The sequence below is a fragment of the Charadrius vociferus genome, unplaced genomic scaffold (genome assembly GCF_000708025.1).
Source record: "Charadrius vociferus isolate BGI_N301 unplaced genomic scaffold, ASM70802v2 scaffold75, whole genome shotgun sequence".
Lineage (NCBI taxonomy): Eukaryota > Metazoa > Chordata > Aves > Charadriiformes > Charadriidae > Charadrius > Charadrius vociferus.
This window is the reverse complement of record NW_009648545.1, coordinates 649279-672204: the sequence shown is the minus strand read 5'-3', so window position 1 is coordinate 672204 and position 22926 is coordinate 649279. Positions and strand designations below refer to the sequence as shown.

Sequence of the window (22926 nt, the reverse complement as noted above, 5' to 3'; positions counted from 1 at the left end):
ATAAATTATGTACACAATTGCCCATTTGTTTCTCTACTGATTACTGAGTGAGTCTACTTACCTATTTTTTCCATGACTAAAATGGGTCAGCTGTTTCCCACTCGTTCAAGACACACTTGAATTAATTGCTAGTTAAACATGCTCACAAGCCAGGGTTTGACCAACCTTTAATCTCACTTAATTCACATAAACCATGTTGTTTGCCAAAGTTAGGGGCTAATACTACAAATGTTCAGAATTTTGTGTGTGTGTAGATTTAAAAGTAGCATTGGTTAAACTAAATTTTAGATTCCTCCTTGGTACACCGCAGGTAATATAACCTTCCTCTGTACGGGACTATGAAATGTGAATCTGTTCTTTGTTTACAACCTTTCAGACTAGAAATGCATCATATAGGTCTCAGTTGTCAGGCTGGTATTGAGACAGAAGCTGTTGCTACTCAAACGAATAATGATTATACACAGAGATACTCCTTTTTAAACTGAGTATTTTGCTATTGAGATTCACAGGACTAAAGACCTAGTTTTGTTGAGAAGGAAGTGGAAAGGAGTGGTGAAAGGGATTCCTACAGTATAAAATATTCAGCGGCAGTTTTCAGACACTGAGGACCAGCCTGGATTTCAGTTGATCGCTGGATTTGGTATTCTTCAGCCATGGACTCACATTTTGGTTTACACAGCAAAAGTAGTGCTGGACTTAACTGCATTGATTTCAGTTTGTGAGCTTTCCCTGCAGATAGAGGAGCTTTTCCATGAGCAAGCCAGATTTTACCTTTAGCAGAATTATGTTTTCTGATTAGTAGATACGAGAACATTGTAGTTTACAATTATTGGAGCAGTAGAAGCATTCTACTCTCCATTAATGATTATAAGGGGATTCAACACATATAGGTGTGATTTTTCTCCCCCATCAACAATCTTTAACAGAAAAGATGATAATATGATTTTAATTTTTGAATATTGCAAGCTTTACTTGTCATTTTTTTCTTCCACATTAGCTAGAAATCTGTGTAAGAGTGGGAGTTTAAAAGCAAATGAAGTCTTCAAAATGTGTGTTACACACTTTGCCCGTGTACTTTCAGCTTGTTTTACTAGCTACACTTTCAGTTCCAAACTGGAATACGTGGACTGGATACTGTCTTATGCATATCCAGTGATAAAGAAATGTAATGAGAGGATATATCTGCAATAGAACTTCAGAATGTAAGAGGAGTCTATTGACATTTCAGATTCATGCATGATTTTTCTGGAAAAGATATTTTGGGTTATTAAACTGTATCTGTATACAGTTATATGTTTAATCTTTTTTCTGAAGTCCCCATCCTTATTTATCATGTATCAGTGTAAACCTGAATAATACCAGTTAACTCAGTGAAATGTGAGACCAAAATCAATCCTTCAGCATTTGCCTCTGCCCAACTCTGGAAACAGTTTTTCAATGGACTCTGTCACTTTTCTACAGTGACACTATGTTTTTATGAGGTGGGCATGTTAAAATGTACCAAATTTTGAAACAGTCTAAGACTGCGATGTACTGAAACAGGGCTGTTCCAGGAGAAATTGAGTCAGGAAACAGATTCTACTTAATGTTTTTTGTAACTAACACTTCAAGGTCAAAATCCTGCTTTTAGGCTGTGCAAGGACATATGTGGGTGGTAGCTTTCATTAAGAAAATTAAGAAGAAGTTGCTGTCGATTAAAAACTTTGCCTGTTTATATAACATTTAGATATTAAGCATTTGATTCTGCCAGCTCATACCAATTAGGCATTATCTCTCTTAAACCTATAAATTATAGGTTTAACTTGGTTAGGCAAAAAATTAGTTTCCCCTCTTAGGCAATCAGAATAAGTGATCAAAATCTGACAAAAGCTGTGAAGCAATAGTTTGAATTGATTTTAGTTCAGGTGAATCAAAATGATAAAATGAGATTTCAGGGTTTTGTGTTTACAATATGTTTTTCTGGCATTTGCTGGTTTTCACAAGACAGTCATTTCAGATTGAAAATGAATCTTTCATTAAAAAGCTGACATAGGACATTCTGACAATTTCAAAGCTTTCTTTCTGAACCTTTTCCAAATGAAGAAATTTCATGGAAGGTTTTTTTTTTTTCTGCATTTGGTTAAAGTTTTTATATGAACACCATCAGTTTTAGGCCCCACAGTTATGTTTGCCCTCAAAATTGTTCCCATCATTATGTGCCAAACCTCAGGTCTAGAAGAACATGTGCATTTAAATCTCTTGAATATTCTGGCCATACTATTTTCTTATCCATCATACAGATGGTAGAAATTACCAAAATTAATATTCTTGTGGAATGCATGGACTTGTTTTTTGCCATTTTTCAACATTCTGATCTTGTACTCTTCATTGCTTTTAATGGAGGTGGCAGGTGCATATCACACTTGGGCATGTTATGGCAAGGAAAAGTGTGCAACGTATATCTTATCACGGTCTTGCTCCAGTATGGAACTTGGACTTTGCACATTGCAGAAATGGCCTTTGAGTTGGTATTGCCGAGGTAAACGGATCCCATGTAAGGCATTGAACTGGCGCTGAGGTACCCCGTCCTTCAAAGACTTGCTGCGTGACGCCAGACAACTCATTCTATTCCCCCATCTTCAGCTTTATGGTGGAAAATCAAGCATGGCTTCCATAGGCTCTATGCAGCATGTGACTAGCAGTAATACTCGATTTAATAGAAATAATAGGCTCTTTTTTCTCCTTTGTGAAAGACCATTAGGCACTGCCTGAGTTGCGAGGGAAAAATGGTTGTGAAAACTCCACAGAAGCAGTACTGTGAGACTTACTTGTTGAGCAACCTGAAGCGGAAAGGACACAAAACCAGCAGATAAACACATAAACATTTCCAGTCAAATGAGAAGATAGTGTGTCCAGTCAATCCAATACAAAGCCATGCGCTAAGTGCTGTCAGTTGAGCTTAAATCTCATCTCTAATACTGTTGAGAGAGTAACGCGAGCTGCATTTCATTATGTGCCTTTCTAATAATATCTTTTTTTCTTCCCCCTCCCCAGCCTGCTCCGGAGACAACTGGTGAGTTCTGTTTAGAGATCTATTTGTATGCGCGGGAGGCAGTCAACAAAAACAGCTGCTCATAAACATCGCTAGGACAGACACAGATTTATAATTACTGTTATTGTTATTGCATTAATTTTCACACTTCATAAAGATAACAGCAAGGGCTAATGTCCTACCTCACTTGTCTTTTTCTTTTTCAGAAATAGATGTGGATGGAGGAATTGATCAAGACATCTTTGACATCAATGAAGGTTTTTTAAAATTCAGTTTCTCTTTTAATTTTTTTTTTGTTGTTATTTTCATTGTGGTAGCCACAGATCAATACAATAACTGAATGTTAATCTCCTCTTCCCCTTAGCTTTAGGACTAGACCTTTTTGAGGGAGACATCAAACTTGACGGGGTGAGTTCAAATATCAAATATAAAACCAGAAACGTGTCATTGACTTATGCAATGTAAATTATCACTGGCATGGAAATGATTGATGCATCCTGCTCCTACTAACAGTAAATGCTTTTTATGTAACAATAAACTGAAAATGTTTGGGAATAGATTTCTACCAAATGTCATACACAATGAAAGAGTCAGGTGCATTTGCAGAAACATTATCCAGAATAAGGTCAGTTTAGCCATTAGATCAATATTATTAGCTTCTTGTTTCCTTTACTGTGGTTTTTGTATTTGTACTTTTAAGAGATTCAGCAGCACTGATTACATTCAGACAGGTTTATATAAAAGATTCTTAATTTATCAGAGCAATACTTATTATAAGCCAATTATATTTACAGACCACTGCTGCAAAACTTTCATCATGTAAGTAGATTCACTAAAACCAATGGAAAAATGAGATCTGTAATACCACATTTTAAAGCATCTGTCCAGTATCCCTATCTGATCAATTAAAAAAAAGTATTACGTAGCAAGTTACATCTCCTATTAGAAACCCCAAAAGTGTCTTGTACCCCTGTAAGTCAGTAGTGTTTTACTCTCTCTTTTGGTGAACTGCTTTGTCTTGGGCATATCAGTGAAAAGCAAGGAAATCACTTGCTAAAGGCACAGGAACGAAGCCTTGCATTGTGGTAAATTACAGAATTACTAATTTCTGTGTAGTTTCAGACTTTACATCTTAATACTTCCCACAGGAGCTGAAGCTCTCCTCACACATGCATCAAAATCTCAGGTTATTTGTACAGAGAAAATGTTGCAGAAGTTGGATGCACTGGTACAAGGGAGTGAAGGGATTTCAGACACAATCCTTAGACCTCAGAGTGACCTTCCAAGAGTTTTTGAGTTCTTTGATTTCTTATATGTCTTACATGAACTTGTAGGAGACATGCTTTGCTTTAGCACTATTGTAATCCCTGATCTTAAACTACTGAAACTGCGTACTTACTTTCTTTCTTATATTCAGGAACGAAACTCCATCATTGGTGACAACTATCGGTGGCCCCACGTTATCCCCTACGTCCTTGATGATAGCCTGGGTACAGTATTTGCCTTTGACTTTGTCTGTGTGTCATGTTGACTGAAATAGCAAATACAGGTTGATAAAGATACTGTGGCACGCGTTCCTCTCCTGAGTCTCGAGTGGGCCATTTCCCACAGCAGGATTGGGACAGGCTATGCACAAGCAGGGTGTATCGTCTTGGTGTTGGTGCTGGCTCTCACCTACTTTCTTGGATGGTTCTTATCCTGCCTCTGCTGTGGCCCAGCAGATTGATTTGGTCTTAAGAGAATATGTCTGAGACGTTAAACTGTATCAAGCAGAAGGAAAAACAGGGACCGAAGGTCTTTTTAAAGCAAGAAGGCTTACCTGGCCATTTACATCATCTACAGCACCGAAGGCAAATTGGCGTTCTGGCAGGCAATGCAGTTTGCATTGCTGAGTTCCCTGTTATGTGGCCAGGGACAGGTCATAGCTTGTCTCCATCCCTTCGAATCCACCCGGCTGTGGCTCTGCATGGCAGAGGCAAGCGGTGAGACAGGGAGCTTGAGTTCTTACTGTATAGTGCATGGGGAGATTGTGCCCTTAGTACATAATGTGGGGAAAAAAAAAAAAATCACCCACTCCCAGTTTAGATTCAAATCTAAACCTCTGAAGGGGTTGAAACCCTGCAAGTCACTTAGAAGAGGTAACTCAGACATAATGTTAATGGTTCTGGAGAGGCTCTGAGAGAGATCTGTAGCCTGCGGTCTGTACTAGGTGAAATGCGATGTCTTTGTTCCCTGTTTATTTAATACTTGCTCACATAAATCTCAGCAAAGTAAATGAAAGAATTTGCAAAATTAAGAACCATGCACTATCATGTGTTATATACTCATCATGTTCTATTTTATACGGAAGTACCACAGAAAAATTACACAGAAACAAAACAAGAGGAAGATATAATGTCACAACAGACTACTTTATGGGTTTTTAGGTCCCTGCACAGGTCTTACTTCAGCAAAAAAGCCAGTTTATTTTAATCAAAGATTGCTGGAGCAAGACCACCCTTAGGACCTGCTCCATACAGCTAATAGTACAAACCTAGTGGCTCAGTACTGACAAGAACTCTGTTTGCTTTGCAGAAATGAATGCAAAGGGGCTCATCCTCAAGGCATTTGAACAGTATCGACTGAAAACCTGCATTGACTTCAAACCTTGGGAAGGGGAGAAGAATTACATATCTGTCTTCAAAGGAAGTGGGTAAGAGGAGTAATGTAAAATAACTCTCATACTACTTGGCTACAGGCTGCTTTCATGGCCAGTATTCACTCTAAAACTCATATACGTGATTATAATTTTGTATTTTTGCTGTGTATCTTTTTCCAGTCTTTTTTTTTAATTGGAAGAAGTACTTCTGTAAGATGTAGCTTTCTTGGCATAGTAAAAGATATCAGAAACAAGCCAATTGTTTTCTTGATTGATCTTTGGATATATGGAGTGTTACTTTCAAATGGTCATTCTTAGTAAACCTTAGTTTTTAGAATAAAAACCAAAAAAACAGTGGAAATACAGTAATTCTAACTGTGGGACAATGAATTTGTTTGACTATAACAAACGGAACTGCTTTTGAACAATGTCACACCAGCATTCAGATATAGCAGCGATATTTTAAAATACTGCACGGCACTGAGATATTTTATAGAGTTTTCAATTTATTTACCTCTTCTGATAAATAATTATGCTATTCAATCTTAAATTTTGCAAAATAAGACTCCAGTAAAGAAGTCAAAATTGCCCCAGCTGCTTCCTTTTCTAAGACAGTCCCTCTGTCAAAACAGTGCAACAAGAACAAATGTATTCTCCACTCTATACTGAACCATTTCTCAGTTAGAAAAGATCAAGGAAAGCTTGATAGCCTGGTGAGGAAATTTACTTTCAGAAAATCATTTCCTGATATGAGAATGCATTCATAAATGGGAAAAGATTTTCTGATAATAGAAATGTTTCCCTTTCCCTTTGGCTTCTTCTGAGATATTTGTAGCAGATAATTGTTTCAAATTTTCTTCGGTCCCTGGCTCTTTATATTTTCTACTGTTCATGCTGTGCACATGACATTGAAACTCAACCCTAAAAGATGTATAAGTGGAGGCTCAGGGAGCAATGCATTTTCCTGTGCTAATGACTCTTCAGCTTTTTGAGCCAAATGGAAAACTCATGTAGCTAAATTTTTTAGTCCTGCATCACATAAAGTATGCATTGAATTTGCTAATAATTGTACCTGAAAAAGAACCACAATGCCTATGGCAAGTAAGAGGCCTCTGCACAATGTTTCATTTATATGTCTATTAAAAATAGATGAGTGATGGTGATGAAGAAGACAAGCCACTCTAGTGGGATAACATATCTTGCCCTCACTGCCTACTGTGTTCCTTGCCCTGAAATGTTTCTATCGTCTCATCTGACACATCTGTAAAACAATTAATGCTCAGCAGTGCTTTTTAAAAGATTGGAGCTAAATGCTGCCTCCTGAAAATGGCTGTCCAGTTTCAGTGAGCTACCTCGGGGCTGTCTAAAGAAATTATCAGGACTGACCCTGCATTAACTGCCTTTCATTTCACTCCTCCTCTCAGGATAAGGTGAAACGTGGGTAAACCAACCCATTTCCACTCTGTCATTCCTAACTATTATTTTTTTCCAATTAGCTAAGACTCCTCTAACTGCAGACTAAAGACCTCAGTCCAGAGAGTTCAGTGCAGACAGGAGCACAAAGTCCCTGGCAACACCAGCTGGATTCATAAAGTTTTATCACATCTAGAAAAAGCTGATAAATCATCTTTGCCTTTCGGATCCTGGCTTGCATGCATAAAACAGCCAGAGGAAGGTGAGGGAACTTTGTGTCAAAAGGATTTGTACTAGGCCATAAAGTTCCTGTCTGGATTATGCTTTTGTATTCAAGTGAAGTCAGCCACAGAAGAAGCCAGCTGCCATTTTGTTGTGTGAACTGTCCTTTGTAAAAATACGTTTGCAGTCTCTGAGGTACATACACAGTGTCATCAACCCCCACGCAAGCAGCCCTCTCCGTGTCCACATTCTTTATCTACCATTCACCAAGCCTTGGCTACTGCCTGCATTATATTTACAGATATATGTATATATTTATACTGCTAAGTGAGTAGAGGTACATGTAAGGTTTTCTAGCACACAGCCTTTCACCTCATCCTCTGTTCAGGTCTATGCATCTGCAGCAGAGATTAGACTGTGGATTTGCTTAAAGACCTTTTCTTGACTCCAGCCTGTGTGCTAAGCAAAATACATGAGGGATGCTTGTGAATTATGGAAATGCAGGAACATCAGATGTGGCAGGTGCCTGCAAAGCTCACAGAAGAGCCTGGGATGGCATCCTGCAATGGATGTGCAATTTCTCCCTACTCTTCTCATGAAGAGCAGGACTTGTTCAGCAAAAAAAACTTGCACGGTGTGAAAGTCAAATGATTAGCAGATGAGGGAGGATCAACCCCATCTCTAGTATTTTCACATGGGACGTCAGGTTTTCATGGAGATCTCCTAGGAGTTCACTTCAGCTCTTTGCCACTGTGGCACACGGCAAAGGGAACACATGCAGTGATGGATTGATACGTATCCCTAGCTAACCAGCTTGGTGCTGGGAAGTCAAAGTGTCTGTGTGCTGACACTGGTGAGCTGTGATACTATGGGAAGCTATTTACTAGCAGGACATTAGGATAAAAATGTGCCTGAAATAAGTGTTGGCTCTCAGGGAACAGAGTTTCTAGATGGCATCATTGCTACTGATGGCACGTGTCTTCCAAAAAGAAGGTTGGTGGGATTAGTCAGAGCAGGTACTTCTCTGTTCCTCTAGCCTCTGACAGAGCAACTAGCAATGCAGAAAGTATTGAAGCAGGGGAGATACGGCTCTCACACGTTTGGAGAAACTAGGACTTTCCCCTTATTTTCTCCCCTCCTAAAGACATTGCTAACATGGGGCTCCAGGTGCCCATTGCTCCGGAGTGCCCTGTCCCACTCACCTAGTTTTATTCTCAGTGCCGGGTAACACAGACCAAGCATTGACTCCTTCTGTGACTGCAGAACGATGGTGTCGTAGGCATTTGGCAGACTGAAGGCAAGGAAGAAGCTGCATCCCCTGGCATTTGGATGCTAATTTTGCCAAGTGTCTTGGATGTGCCTGTAGCCCACTGTGCTCTGCAGAGCAGCTGTGAAGCCAGAATCAACTGCTTTGGTATGAGGTGGACCCAGAGCCATGATGGACTTCTTAGACTTCTGCACAACCAGAAAAAGCTGCATAGTCAATAAGAGGCCTTGTTCAAGGGAAGCCCATGAAATAGTGGATGCCACATGTGCTCCTTCCCAGGTCTCATGCTGTGGTTTTAATGAGTAATCAATAGCCAAGACCTGTGCTGCTTTGTGGAAAGAGAAATACTGGGGAATATGTTGAGCTAATAAGTTACAGGGTTCGAAAGCGCATGGTGTGCTGGTGTTTTTAAATTTCTGGGGTAATAGGACTGCAAATCCTATGGCATATTTTGCACCCTACTAATTTTATGGACTTCATTGGGTAAGTGTTGATTTATTTGCTGCATAAAATATCAATTTAAATGTAACTCTCTGTGCTCGCTAGTTTGTGGACATGGGGTGCCATTTTATTGGCTTGTGCAGATAGCTTACCCAATTTTTTTATTCTTTAGTAAAAACTTCCAGAACAGCTGTGGTTTTGCTCTTCTTTGTGAGTGTGTCAGCAGCAAGTGCTCTAGTGCAGCAGCTCACAAATAAGTAGAAAGAAAAGAGCTTGTGAAAACCACTGTCAAATCTGCCCACCTTTCAGAAGGTAAACCTGGTTTACCTTACCATAGGGACAGGCTCAAAGTGCAGTCACAGTCACATACTGTGGTCCAGCTAAAAATTGTTCATTCACAGCAACTTGATTGCTCTAAATCATGTGTCCATAGTCTTTGATGTTTACCAGGTACCAATGAAATCCTCATCAGTCTTCTTCAGTCACAAATAGCTCAACATTTTTCTGCTAAAGAAAACCCATTAAAAACAATAGAGCCAGAGTGAGGGAACTGCTTGTTCATCGAAACAGGGCTAAATGTGAGAGGAAAGGATCGGGTAAGGAACAGATCAATGAAAAAGTGCTCTCTGTAGCAAAATGTATCTTCAAAACTCAGGCTAAAAATATACCTGTTGAACAGACTGATTCCAAAGTTCCCGTGCAATGGGGATGGTATGTGTCTCACAGAGCTCTCGCTCGTTTTATTTTAACTCTAGGTGCTGGTCCTCAGTGGGAAACCGCCAAGAGGGGTTGCAGCAGCTCTCCATCGGAGCCAACTGTGACAAGATCGGGACGATCCAGCACGAGTTCATGCACGCCCTGGGATTCTGGCATGAGCAGTCAAGGTCTGACCGGGACGACTATGTGTCCATCATCTGGGACAGGATTCAGGCTGGTCAGTCATACCCTGGCTTTTCCTTTCAGACTCTGGTGTTAGGGGGTTTAGCAGTGGAACATCCCTTCCGGCCACCCTTTGATGGCCACACTATTCTCTCACCTGGACTTAGTTTTCAAAGCCAGCATATCAATAAATTAAATAGCAATTTAATTTATTGCTATTGGCACAGAAAGCCTCGTTTGTTGTTGCTGTGGTTATTCCTTGTGCCACAGCTGTTCCCGGAGACCTCACTAGAGATCTGAGTCCTGGTGGGCTACACGTTGTACAGCAGAGGAACAGAAAAGAATAAATTAGTTTATTTAAATGAATACCATAAAAGCACTGTTACTCTGGGAGCCCTTAGCAAAACAAAAGTAATTGAAAAAAAAAGAATCCCACTCTGAAAAGCCCAATGTGACCAAAGACAGTAGAAAATCTCCAGTGAAAACACTGGTTGTCTTCTTCCTCCCTGGATGCTACACCCGGTGCAGGCAGCAGAGCTGAGACAGCAGAGAGCACAGAGAGGGTGTACAGAGAGGAGAGACCCCCTTCAGGGTCCGCATCACACGAGCGGTTACTTCAGCGATGCAGCTTGTGAGTGTAAGTGTTGGCGTGTTTGGCAGAAGCCTGAGAGCTGGCACAGGGGCCATCGGGACTCTGCTCCGTCTCTGCCTCTTCAGCTTGCCGTTGCCCTCTGTGACTTTCAAAACCAAAAGTCATATACACAGACTGGATGCTTTCCTAACACAGGTACACACAGAAGACTGTAAAAAAACAGATACTGATTAAATCTAATGCATTCTTATTTAGTCGTGATCAATAGTCAGGTGCATATGCAAGTATATATTACAGAAAATTAGTTGGACTCTGTTATTTGATTTCCATTATATTTTGCTGACTTTTTAATGACAAGTTGTGCTATTGTTAGCTATTTGAAACTGCTGCAGCTTTTTTGCACTGACCAGAATAAAGTTACTGTATTCTGGTTAATTTAAAAAATTTAAAACTTTACCTTCCATTGGGTAGTGAGCAATGGTTCTTTGCTTATACTCCAGAAAATATCTGTAAAGTTAAATGCTGGAAGCTTATCTGATGACAACTCTGATGTGTTTATTGCGAGCTAAAATGACCAGCAATTAAACATCAGAGGATACCGATTAGAATGAGGGAGGCATTACAGTTGCAAATTGCATTGATTTGAGTGTGGACACAGCATTTCCACTTTTGGGTATCACAAGGCCACCAAAGTTTTTACAGGTAGTTTCACTGGGAAAAGATTTCTGGTAGCAAAAAGCTTTCCTTCATCCAGCAGAAGTCATCATGTTATGTTCCAGTGGTTGAAAGAGGAAAGTAAATAACACTAGACTAGAAATAAAATAGTTTTACAGAGTAAGTACAAGTAAACAACTACAAAAAAACCCCCCTTGGGAATCTGGTGGATTCTTTGTCACTTTAAGTCTGTACATCAAAACTAGGTCCTCTTGGGCATCAAACAATCTTTCCTTTTATTTTTCCCATTTAGGTAAAGATCATAATTTCAACAAATATGATGATAAAACGTCAGACTCCCTGAATGTTCCCTATGACTATACTTCTGTGATGCATTATAGCCAAAATGCATTCAGGAATGGAACCGAACCCACCATCGTCACTAACATACCAGAGTTCATGGATGTTATAGGACAGCGGATGGATTTCAGTGATTATGATCTCCAGAAACTGAACCGGCTGTACAATTGCTGTAAGTTTCTCCATTTCTTTTATTTTTTTTTTTTTTTTTTTGCTTCTAGCATTTGAAAGAAATGAGGGTGATACATATATGCTGGATTCATCCGGGCACAAGTGAAAGAGATGTTAATATATTTGGAGAAGTGAATTGTGTTAAAAACACCAGAAATAATGGTACTGCTTGAAATAACGTAGCCCTCCTGCAGAAACACTGCTGTGTAGCAGAGTTTTCTGTGCAATTTTATCTGACCTTTAGTTAAAAACCAGCTTCACGCAGCAGCTGATTTTTGTTCATCCCTTGGGTGGCTGTTTAAAATGTGTGGTTCTGCACAAAGCTTTTCATTTTTTTCCGCCATTATTCTACAGCTGTTGCTCAGACAGTGTAGAGAAATGAGTATGTTTCTGCTGTGGCTATCGTACCTACTCTGCTCTCCCGCAATCTGTGAGACAGAGTGTGTGTTCATGCAAATAGGGTACAGATGCCGTTTGGAAGAAAATGGGAGCTTTTTAGATTTTTATTTTTAGTTTCAAACGCAGTCTCTTACAAAAGTGGCCAAAAGAGTTACTTTGCTCAGGTGGGATTTATTTTAGAAAGTTGAGTGAAAGTAAGAGACAGAGAAATACAGATAAATCTATTACTAAACTGGAATATAATTCTGTAATTGCGACTGCATCAAATGTGTCCTTGCACTCAAATGAAAACTTTTACTTCGCTGCCTCAGTATCCCAAGTAGTAAGTATTGGTTTAGAATTATATTTTAAGCTTCATTCTACAGATACCTTAATTAATTATCAAACTGTTTTATTAGAACAGTGCCTTTTTGAGCATACAATTCTGATGAAAATATTTCTGTTCATGTAGGTCTAACCTGAACATACACTTACATGCAGCCTTATCTACCAGCATTTGGCACACAGTCAATTAGGTCTTACAGAAGTGCCTACAGCTAAGGATGTAGGATCCCCTACAACAGTGGATGGGGTCCTTCTTCCTCTTCATTAATCTTATATATTTTCCATCATTCTTGTGCATTACATAAATACTTCATGACATTTTAACTTTATTCTCAACCCATAGGCATATTCCCCAAGTGAAATAAGCCCCAGTCATGTTGAAATTAGTGACAAAACTGCCACCACCCTCAGTGCAATCAGGATCTGCCCTGCTCCCCACTCTGTCCCTTGGCTTTGTATAGTGTGTATGATATTTACAGAGCCATGAGAGGTCTTCAGGTCACCCACCATTTGCCTACCTGGCCCTTGTGCCAGGGAGGACGGCTGCTTCACAGGTCCCAGCTCTCGCCCATCCAGCCATGAGACTGATCCTTTCGGGTTAGAGAAAGGGAACGCCAAACATGGTTTGGGTGGCAGATATCCTCCCAGAGGGATCAAAAGATTAATTGAACATGATTTAAGGAAAAGTTTAAGCCGAATTTCTACTGAAGGCCTGTGTGGTTAGGAAATTGCATTAAAAATGAGAAGCTTTGTTCTCAAATTGAAAAAGAAACCCAACCCACAGCATAAGAAATCCTGACTGATATTTTAGTGCTGTTCTGCTATCTTCTTCAGGACTGTCTTTCAGGCCATATGATAACGGAAGATTTTAGTCTGCTTTCCCATTCTAACATATTACTTGACAGAACTGATGATGAGGTTTCCCTCAGCCACTGGCAGTTAGGACTCGCCACTCATCGCCCACATATTTTCTTCCAAGTCCGCCCTTTCATTACATACCAACAAAGTCTCTGTCTTTTGGTGCGGGGGGACTTCAAAACCTCCCTCAAGCAGTGCCCCCTTCCCCTATCTCACTAATTAATCTAGAATCACATTGTAAGCTATTGAGTCTTGCTTTACTCTCATCCTGCCATTCAGGCCGCCACTCCATGCCTCCCGGCATTTTCTAATTAAGGTAGTTAGGCTATTGCTTTCCTGTTCAGTCAAATTGATTTCATATTTTGTTTCATATTTTGATTTCAAAGAGTTGTTTCATCTAATAATTCTCCATTTTTGTTTACCTTCTTGCTGACACCCTGGCTGGGTTCTTTTTCTTTCTCCAGCAGTCAATATAACCTTTACTATGAATATCTTTTCTTAGTTTTTACAATATCATACCAATACTGTATCTTAAAAGTTATCAGTCATACAAAACTTCTGATATCCTTGCAACCTCTCGAGGGTTGTTAGCTTTCTATGAGGACAGTACAAAACAACTCAGCAGTACAACTGATTTGGCAGCAGTTCATACTCAAGTGCTTCCCTGAGCTACAGCTGAAGGAAAGCATTTGGCGTGCCAGTGAGGTTGATTTTTCCTGATACTCAAGGTCTTTTTTGCGGTGCAGTGAAACCTTTAAACCTGCCACAATATTCTATACATTGTTTGAAAAGCAATAATCATGAAGCATTTTATTAACTTAGTTCTTTTCAAATCAAGGCCAGTGTTACACAGGGCTCAGACATGGTAGAATGAGAAACGAATCTAAGAATAGGGATAAATCTGGACTGTGTCTTCTCTCACCTGTGCAGGGTTTGCTTTAGACAGAGAAAACATTTCATATGTGTTTTCCCTTTCCTATTCAGCTGCACAGTCTTCCTTCACTTGATTTTTCACTTTTTATAGGCAAGACACCTTAAAAAATTGTATGAGATATCCACTGGTCCCAAATGTACCTATACCAAACGTTTTTTTCAATTCAGCATCTTGAAAATCAGGGTTTGCTTATTGCAGTGAAATAACTTCTGCTGTATTATATTTCAAAATCAGCTTTCCAGCTGATACATTAGTGAACTTTTATCAAAATCTGTGGCCGTGTGTGGGATGGCCCAAAGAAGGCAGAGGAATGCATGGGAAGTCTCAGGACCTTTTGGCTGTGTGAAGGTTGGTGGGATCGGGCTGATATTAGTGTTCCTTTTATAAATAAAAAATGTGATATGATAATTAGCAGGCACTCCCATGTGCTTGCTAAGTGCCCAGAGTGGTCCTGATGACATCTTATTAATGTCAGTGTTAATTGCCCAATGCTTTGAGTTCCTGAACATTATACCTGTGAACATTGATGGTATTTGAAGCCGCTGATTATTTGGTGTTTGCATTTAGTCTTTTTCTGCTCTTGGCTTTGGATATTCAGAATTAAAAAGTATACCATGTAATAGAGATTCACAACTTTTCTTTTTTTTTATATTATAGCCTCCTCCTTAAGTTTCATGGACACATGCAGTTTTGAACTTGAAAATATATGTGGCATGATTCAAAGTTCAGATGACAACAGTGATTGGCAGCGTTTGTCTCGGGTTCCTGCTGGGCCAAATACTGATCACACTAATATGGGAGAATGCAAAGGTATGAGAAAAGACTGTTCTTATCTCTCTGAGAAATATTTTCTGCAGAGGCGTGTGAGTTGACTTCGATCTTGGCCCTGCTCTCTGTTTATTTGTTGACAAATTACCGTTTATTTTTTAACTAAGCAACATACTTAAGGACATCATGTGATACATTCCATTTTCTGCTTGTTTAAGAAGATTGAATGTCCTTATCTCTTTTGATCTGTTTTCTAGTCTTAGTGTCACATCCTGACATGAGAACTATATAAAATGTTCTGACCTATGGTTCAGGCACAGCAGAAAGATTGCTGCTTTTCTGAATAATTGTTCAGTGAGTCTTTGGAAAGGATAGGATTTAGAAATTATGTGTATTATCAGGGCTCAGGTGAACAACTACTTGAGAATATAGCCAGTTGTTTCCTAACCCATCAGAGGAAACTTCATGAGTTCAGGAGCTTAAACCATTCCTCCAAAGACAGTCAACTGTGAATTACTGGCTCTGGGTAAAGAGTAAAAGCCCATGCTTTTGATTACAAATTGCTAGAGACAGGCAAATGAGGAAAAAAAGTTGCAAGAAAGAACAGTTCTGCCTCTGGAGAATGTGAACAGGTAATAGTCCTCAATCTGAGGATTTGTACAGGGTCTAGCTTACCCTGACCCTGACTCGACCATGTCTTCTATTGGTATTACAATACAATGTAAAGAATACAAGTACACCAGGAAAATTGTTTTCTCTCTCCTCTACTGTTCATTTGTCATTGACTTTTGACAGATTCTGGCTACTTCATGCATTTCAACACCAGCGCTGGAGCAGAGGGAAGCAGAGCTATCCTGGAGAGCCGAATTCTGTACCCCAAAAGGGGCTTTCAGTGCTTACAATTCTATTTCTATAACAGCGGTCATGAAAGCGACCGGCTGTATGTTGGGGTCAGGGAGTATACTTCAGCCCATCCAAATGGTACTTTGAGACTTATTGAAGAGATAAAAGGTATGGAATAAAAATGCATTTTGGTTTAATCTATACTCAAGATCCTTTTCAAAGTACTGGGGGAAAATATTGTAGCAAAGTGACTCATCTCCTAGCATATTATTCTTTGGCTTCTTTAACTATGTAATTGATTCTCTACTGGTGAAATTATACTTGATGGATCCTCAGTCAGCCATTTTCCTATAATATAATCAATTACCACAAATTACAAACTCTTGCATTATCAAGATAATTTTCTCACCAAAATAGCTAAGATTCCAGGAGCAGTCATTTTAACTGTTCTAGAATTGCTGGTGTCAATAGCAACAGATGAAGTTGGTCATTAGAGTAAATTACAATGAGTAAGAAGTAATAATAAATAAATGGAAAGTATAAGTGCCCTGGAATGCCTAACATACCAGTTTAAAAAAGATAAATAAAATTTAGTTTACTTTTTAAACAAGGTTTGAAATGACTTAACTGAAATATATGGGCAGCAGATCATGATTTGTGTTGTAGTTTGAAGAAAATTAAGTTCTTGTGGTTTTAGGAGCCAACGGCCGACAGAATGAGCAACGGAGGTCAGTTAATGGGCAAGAGCTCTTTAAGCTAGAATTGCCAAAGTCACCTTATGATTAAATTACTTTCTCAAATATTTAACTATTACTTGATCTCCGTTACAGATGCAACTAGTTCAATCTTCTGGTTACATAAAGGTCTCGGCAAGTTCTCTTATTAAATAGGTATCAAGTCCACTCTTCTGCCTCTTTTTCTCCCTTTAGGCTCAGCTGCTGCTGGTGCCTGTTTTCCTTTTCTTTTTTCCACTCTTTTCTTCACCCTAATGCTTTGGTCATCCCTATGTGCCATCAGGAATCCTTAATATAAGTGTCAGGACTGCTAAGGCAGGTGTAGATTTCAGATCAGTCTCAGCCTTGCCTACTCTTTCAAGCTTCTACTTTGAAGCCAAGATTAATTTCTCCACACTTTTTCATGTATATTAGATCCCATCTACCATTTCTGCTTTCTCAAGTCCATAATTTCCTTTTCAGTCTCTGATCTCATGTCTATGACCAAATGGGCACCCTACTTTGACAATCTCTGGTACAACTTTCAGAAATGGTTTAAGATCGTTTTCTCCCCCCAAGCTGTTTCAGTTCTCTCATGCGAGGTTACCCTCACCAACACAGGCAACAAACTGGAAAAAACAGTGACACTACCACCCTTTCCAGCCATGGTCTGACACCCTGGCTGAGCTGCTCATGGCTTTGCACTGAACCGCCACGCTCGAGGGCCTGAGGGACAAGCCCTGAACCCTCTCTGGTGGTCTGTGGCAGCTGTGGCTGCATTCAGCTGGAAGCAGGGGAGGCTGTGGGGGTGGGACATTTTACAGCACAGTAGCTGATCTTCTCATTGAACATGAGTCAGAAACCCCAGTCTTCCGTATAATCTGTGCAGTTCAAAAAAACTTTAGTATATGCAGAAGGCAAATTAATGGAAAACAGCGGGGTGCTTTTGTTCTTGTTACTGGGTTTACTTTTTCTCCTACTAATATAATGGTATTGAAAAAAGGCAAGAAATTAAGACTCATATCTGAGATCCATTGTGTTGCATTTAGAATTGTTAGGAACGTGAAACATGAGCTCTGTACCTGAGGTTGGCACTGCTTTTTCCGTAAATACAGCGGAAAGTCTGGTCTTCTGTGCAGGTGAACATAAACCAGGCAGCAAAAGTAATTGTTTTGCTGCACACACTATTAACAAAGGATGTCCTACTTTCACTTGCCTTACAAGACCCCTGTGTGGAGATCTTTCCCTTTGTACACACTGCTCTTGGAGTCAAGTGGAATTTGCCACTGCAGGCACTTTTGGGTGCAGCATCAGACACGCAGTGAGGTTTTTATCACATTAAGTAGTTTTTGCAAATGACTGGCTTTAATTTGAGCTTCGTACCATTGACCATTTGGTGGGTGAATTGTGCTTCTGCATAGGCAAACTTCCGACAAGCCATTTAAATATACAAAACCAATTGAATGAACAAATCTTGTAGTTCTAGGATCTCAGAATTCTCAGTAGCATTTGTTGTTGAGATATGTTGTTATTCAGTTATTTAAATATAATTTCCTCTGAATTTTTTTCATTTTACACAGGTGACAGCCATCTTTGGGCATTTAATTATCACTATATTTATACTAATTTAGTGCAACGTTCTTAAAAAATATAAAAGAAAAAGTAGTCCTAAAAAACATGAACAATGTTTTCACTCAAATGAAGGAACTGCTATGCATATTAAATCTGTTGAAAAACAGAATTGAGAAAATGGGATCTTGCACTGAAAATGTAGCTTCTGCAGGAGATATATTCCATCACGTTGGTGCCAGCGTAACTGAGAAACTCTTACCTAGTATTGGTATAGGGTCTGCAGACCTGTGCAGTGTTTGACCGTACTGCTTACTCAGAAATCCCTACCCTTTTTTTTTCAGGTTCACCTGAGACTTACTGGCAGCTCCATCACGTTTCTTTGCATGTCACAAGTAAATTCCGGGTTGTGTTTCAAGGCGTGAGAGGAAGTGCCTTATCGAATGGAGGCCTCTCTATTGATGACATCAATTTGTCAGAAACTCAGTGTCCCCACCACGTCTGGCATATCAGAAATTTCACACATCTCCTCGACACAAGTCCAGCAGGGACAGCAGGAAGAATATACAGTCCACCTTTTTACTCTAGTAAAGGATATGCTTTTCAGGTCAGCTTGTATGTAAACGGTACCACTGATAACCCATTTAATTTGGCAATGTACTTGCACTTGATTTCTGGAGCAAATGATGATCAGTTGCAATGGCCCTGTGCATGGCAACAAGGTACCATGATTCTCCTTGATCAGCATCCTGATATTCGTCATCGGATGTCAAACCAAAGAAGTATAACAACCGACCCTCTGAAATTATCAGGTTAGTTAAAATCAGATGAGCTATCCGGTACATTTAAAACACAGCCAAAAGATAAAGAGTCAATTTTTCTCTTTGTGTAAATTAGTGTGGGGTTTTTTTAGCTTCTGGAATGTTTCATCTGATTGCAGCAACAATATAATTGATCCACAGACAGGAAAAAACATACAAGTAGGTTAGGCTGGGACCCTGGATTTCAAAGTTGGTTTGCATAAGAAATAGGGGGATGATCCACTACTAAAATTTCTTTCATATGCTCTGTGAAGATGCATTTATATCTGCTTGAATGAGAATGGAAGTTTTCCAGAAGGCTTGAAAAGACAAATACTGAATTAACAATACACAGAGTTCATACCAGATAAAAGTGCAGCTATTAAACAAAACCCCTCCCTCCTTGTAAAAGGTACAGTGGTGTCAGCGCAAACCTCCAGATGGTCAAAGTACTGATTCATATTACATAATCTGTACTTGTTCAAGGCATAAGAAGATAAGGAGCAATTGTCCACAATAACTTGGAAAGGAGGCAGTTGAGGTAAAGATGTAACTCTGAGAAATGGTAGGAATCTCTATAGAGAGAGATATTAAAGAAAACCCCTGTATTCATCATTAGATGAAGACTGGATTTAAGCCAAAACGTCTTTCTGCATCGATATAAGAGTTTTGCCAAAAGAAACCACCTCCACCACTGAATTCGTTTCCTGGGCTTTCAGACCGCAACATTAGTCCAGAAAGGAAGGCAAAAAAATGTCTAATCCACAGTATTATTTTTAAAATTTTATGATTTACATTCATTTTTCTACGACACTGTCTACATGAAAACAATGCGGGTAATCTAGAAAGACTAAATGTCCTCCCCTGTAAATGAAAGATGCATCACACCAGGTCCTCCATAGATGGTTGCCTTTTTTCCCATGCTCTCTGCTGTTACGGTCATAGTGCTCAGCCCTTTTCCTTCCCTGACCCTGTGGGCATGCAGTTGGTTTGCACTCTTCTCTTCTCCTTTTGGAACAGGCTGCCCAGGGAAGTGGTGGAGTCACCATCCCTGGAGGTACTTAAAAGATGGGTAGACATGGTGCCTAAGGACATTGTTTAGTGGTGGTTTGGGCAGTGTTGGGTTGATAATTGTACTTGATGGTCTTAAAGGCCCCTTCCAACCTAGACAATTCTGTGATTCTATTCTCCCTTGTTTGTTCAGATATTGCTAATAGCCCCAGATTCCCAAGGGAAGCCTTCTAACTCCTATCCTTTCTCTAACCAGCAGAGGTGTTGGAGCAGGCAGTTTCTTCTCCCTCTGTCAGATACTTTTATCTTTGAGATTTAGAACAAGATTTGATGGAGGGGATATCAGCAGCCTGTGACCATTCAGGTTGTTCAAGTACCCTCCGCCCTACATCCACATCAAGAGATGCTTTTTTTTGAGAAGCACTGAATTAATTAGTTTTACAGATGACTCATGTGCTACTTGTCTTCTTGCCCACTACACTTTAAAAGAACTAAAAAGGAAATACAACAGGTTTTCAACTAGCTGTCCAATAACCTCATCTCCATCAGGTTCTTTTCTCCATACCTCAGGCTAAACCCAGCCTTTGGAGATCTCCGTTGTGTAGTGCATCTCATCAGTGTGCAATCTCAGGCAAAACAAGCTGCAAATATTGTAGGCAGGTTCAGCATTGCTCCTACTCCATGAGTTTAAGGTAATTTATTGTCTTCTCCACATTCACGATATCCATGAGCAACCAAGCAGAAGCAGGCACAGTAGGACACAGACTGTCTTGATTGTTGAAAGAGGCCTCAGCACTACTTTGCAGCAGCGATTATCTGAGAAGGAAGGGACCTTATTGAGAAAGAAATCCAGAGTGGTCCCACACTCACATTCAGTTAATTTATTTTTTTTTCCCAGATTCCTCATCAACTTATTTTTGGGATAGGCCAGATAAAGTGGGATCTGTAGCATTTTTTCCCAATGGAACTACATTCAGAAGAGGTCCAGGAAGTGGAACGAGTGCATTCTTAACTCATGAGAGACTTAGAAGCCGCAACTTTATTAAAGAAGATGGTGTTTATATTCTTTTAACAATGGAAGGTATGTAAACATAGCTGATATTCTTGATGCTACAGTAAACATGGAGCGTCACATACTTACGAAGTCACTAGTGCTGTAGATATAAATATACATTATGTACTTTGCAAATGAACAGGTTTGGGACTATGCGTGTATCTAAAGTCAAATCATATGTTTGGATAAATTTGTGGATAAGTACGTGCACGGTATAATTCCTTTATCTCATATGAAGGTGTATAAAATGATGCTAATCGTGTGAAAATTATTTTGAATAGAGTACTTTGAATAAAATTATGTGTTTCTGAAGAAATCTAGAGGACATTTCCAAAATAATTCATGCTCTTGAAAGGTAAAAAAGACTATTTATCCATTATAGCTGTGGACAGGATCTTTGCTCTTCACTATTAGAACTTATCATTAGAATAAGAGGAAAAATTACATGAAATAAAGACCTTATTTCTTGTGTTTTTATCATGCAGATATATCACATCTGCTATCAACTCAGCCAAGTGTTTCACCCACCTTTGTTGTGAATACGACCGGTGCCAACACCATCAAACCTACCTCTAACACCACCGCTGCCACCACAACAGCCTCTGTCACCCTGCCCGAAAAGCCAGCAACAGAGGTTCCCAGTTACTGCCCAGACAACCCTTGTGAAAATGATGGTGTCTGCGTTATTGTAAATAGAGCACCAGTGTGCAGGTAAATGCCTTTATTCACTCTGAAATGCAATCTTAGGATGAGTAATGAAAGTTTCTAGTAGACTAAAGGAAGAAAGAAAAGATAGACTATAGCTGATTAAGGCAAAAATTTCCAACTGCTACTGCGAGACTAAACTTACGACCAGTTTGGGCAACAAAGCTCCTAACCTCAGCATTTGACCATTTTGAAGTACTCCGCTTGACTTCCCTGTAAATTATGTTTTAAATGTATTTAGCGTTTTCAGTAATGTCGTAGTCCAATGTTATACAATGGACTGTACCTCTCCTTAGGAGTCCCTGCAGCAAAATTTATAAGAGTTAAATATAAATGCAGTTGAAACAAAATAGCATTTATATCAGTAGAAAAGATGATTAATACTTCACAGGCAGGAATCAGCAAGACATTCTTTTAGAATTTAATTCAGAAATATTGTGTAGTGTAAATTATGACCATGAATTTTCAAAGTGTAGTTGCTTGCCTTTGAAACCAGAGGTGAAGGCTGAGGACTGAAAAGATTGTTTGCCCTGCAGGAAAATTAATAAGAACTTTTATTTAATTCTCTGTTGGATACATTTATGTAACCCACCCAGCTGATCAGCATTGTTCCAGCTCTCAAACAAGCTCTAGGGCTGAAGATAGTAACCTTATGTGATGCTGTGCCAGGGCAGGTAGACCAGGGGAGCGCTGTGAGGCAAACGTCTAAAGGCCAAAAGCAACAAGAGTCAGGATGACTCATTAAGTGTTATATCTCCTCATTTAGAAACCTTTCAAAAAACAATTCTTGTGCAACCCATCGGAAGCGGGTCACAAATATGAGTAAATGTCAAGAAGCTGTTCCAAGAAGACACAAAAAATTTATGCTTAACGTTATGCCTGATTTTGAAATTATGGAAAGAAAACATTTATTTGCTGAAATCTCTGAACTATTTGAGGCTCTTGTGCGTACGTGACCTACTTTCTGTCCTAGAGAAGTATGCGACCAGCAGTCAGTTTCAGCTCCAATTTTCTATTGGGAAACAAGGGGGGATGTGATACATAACTCTGTTTAAGCTGGGTCACCTGAAGTCCCCCAACAGTCAGTATCTTTGCAGTACACTGCAAATGGACTCGTTTTCAGGGTTGAATGTATCGTTCTGAATAAATGGCTTAGGAACTAGAAAAACAATAACATTAAGAACAGCCAGGGTTAGAAAGATAGGGTACACTCAACAGTACTGCACGTATGTTTTCTTTCAGTTAGATCATGGAGACCCTCATATGCTCACTATAAAATA

General features: G+C 39.5%; 1 protein-coding gene across 1 annotated transcript in view; it reads left to right on the top strand.

Moving 5' to 3' along the window:
• MEP1B (meprin A, beta) overlaps positions 1-22926 on the top strand; it is a 46584-nt gene that overhangs the window by 1426 nt on the left and 22232 nt on the right. The window contains exons 2-13 of the mRNA XM_009885978.1: positions 3034-3052; positions 3238-3288; positions 3396-3439; positions 4449-4521; positions 5606-5723; positions 9768-9946; positions 11451-11669; positions 14841-14993; positions 15747-15962; positions 18421-18888; positions 20786-20968; positions 21427-21652. Of these exons, the coding sequence (XP_009884280.1) occupies positions 3034-3052; positions 3238-3288; positions 3396-3439; positions 4449-4521; positions 5606-5723; positions 9768-9946; positions 11451-11669; positions 14841-14993; positions 15747-15962; positions 18421-18888; positions 20786-20968; positions 21427-21652 (1949 nt within the window). The remainder of the gene's footprint in view (positions 1-3033; positions 3053-3237; positions 3289-3395; positions 3440-4448; positions 4522-5605; positions 5724-9767; positions 9947-11450; positions 11670-14840; positions 14994-15746; positions 15963-18420; positions 18889-20785; positions 20969-21426; positions 21653-22926) is intronic.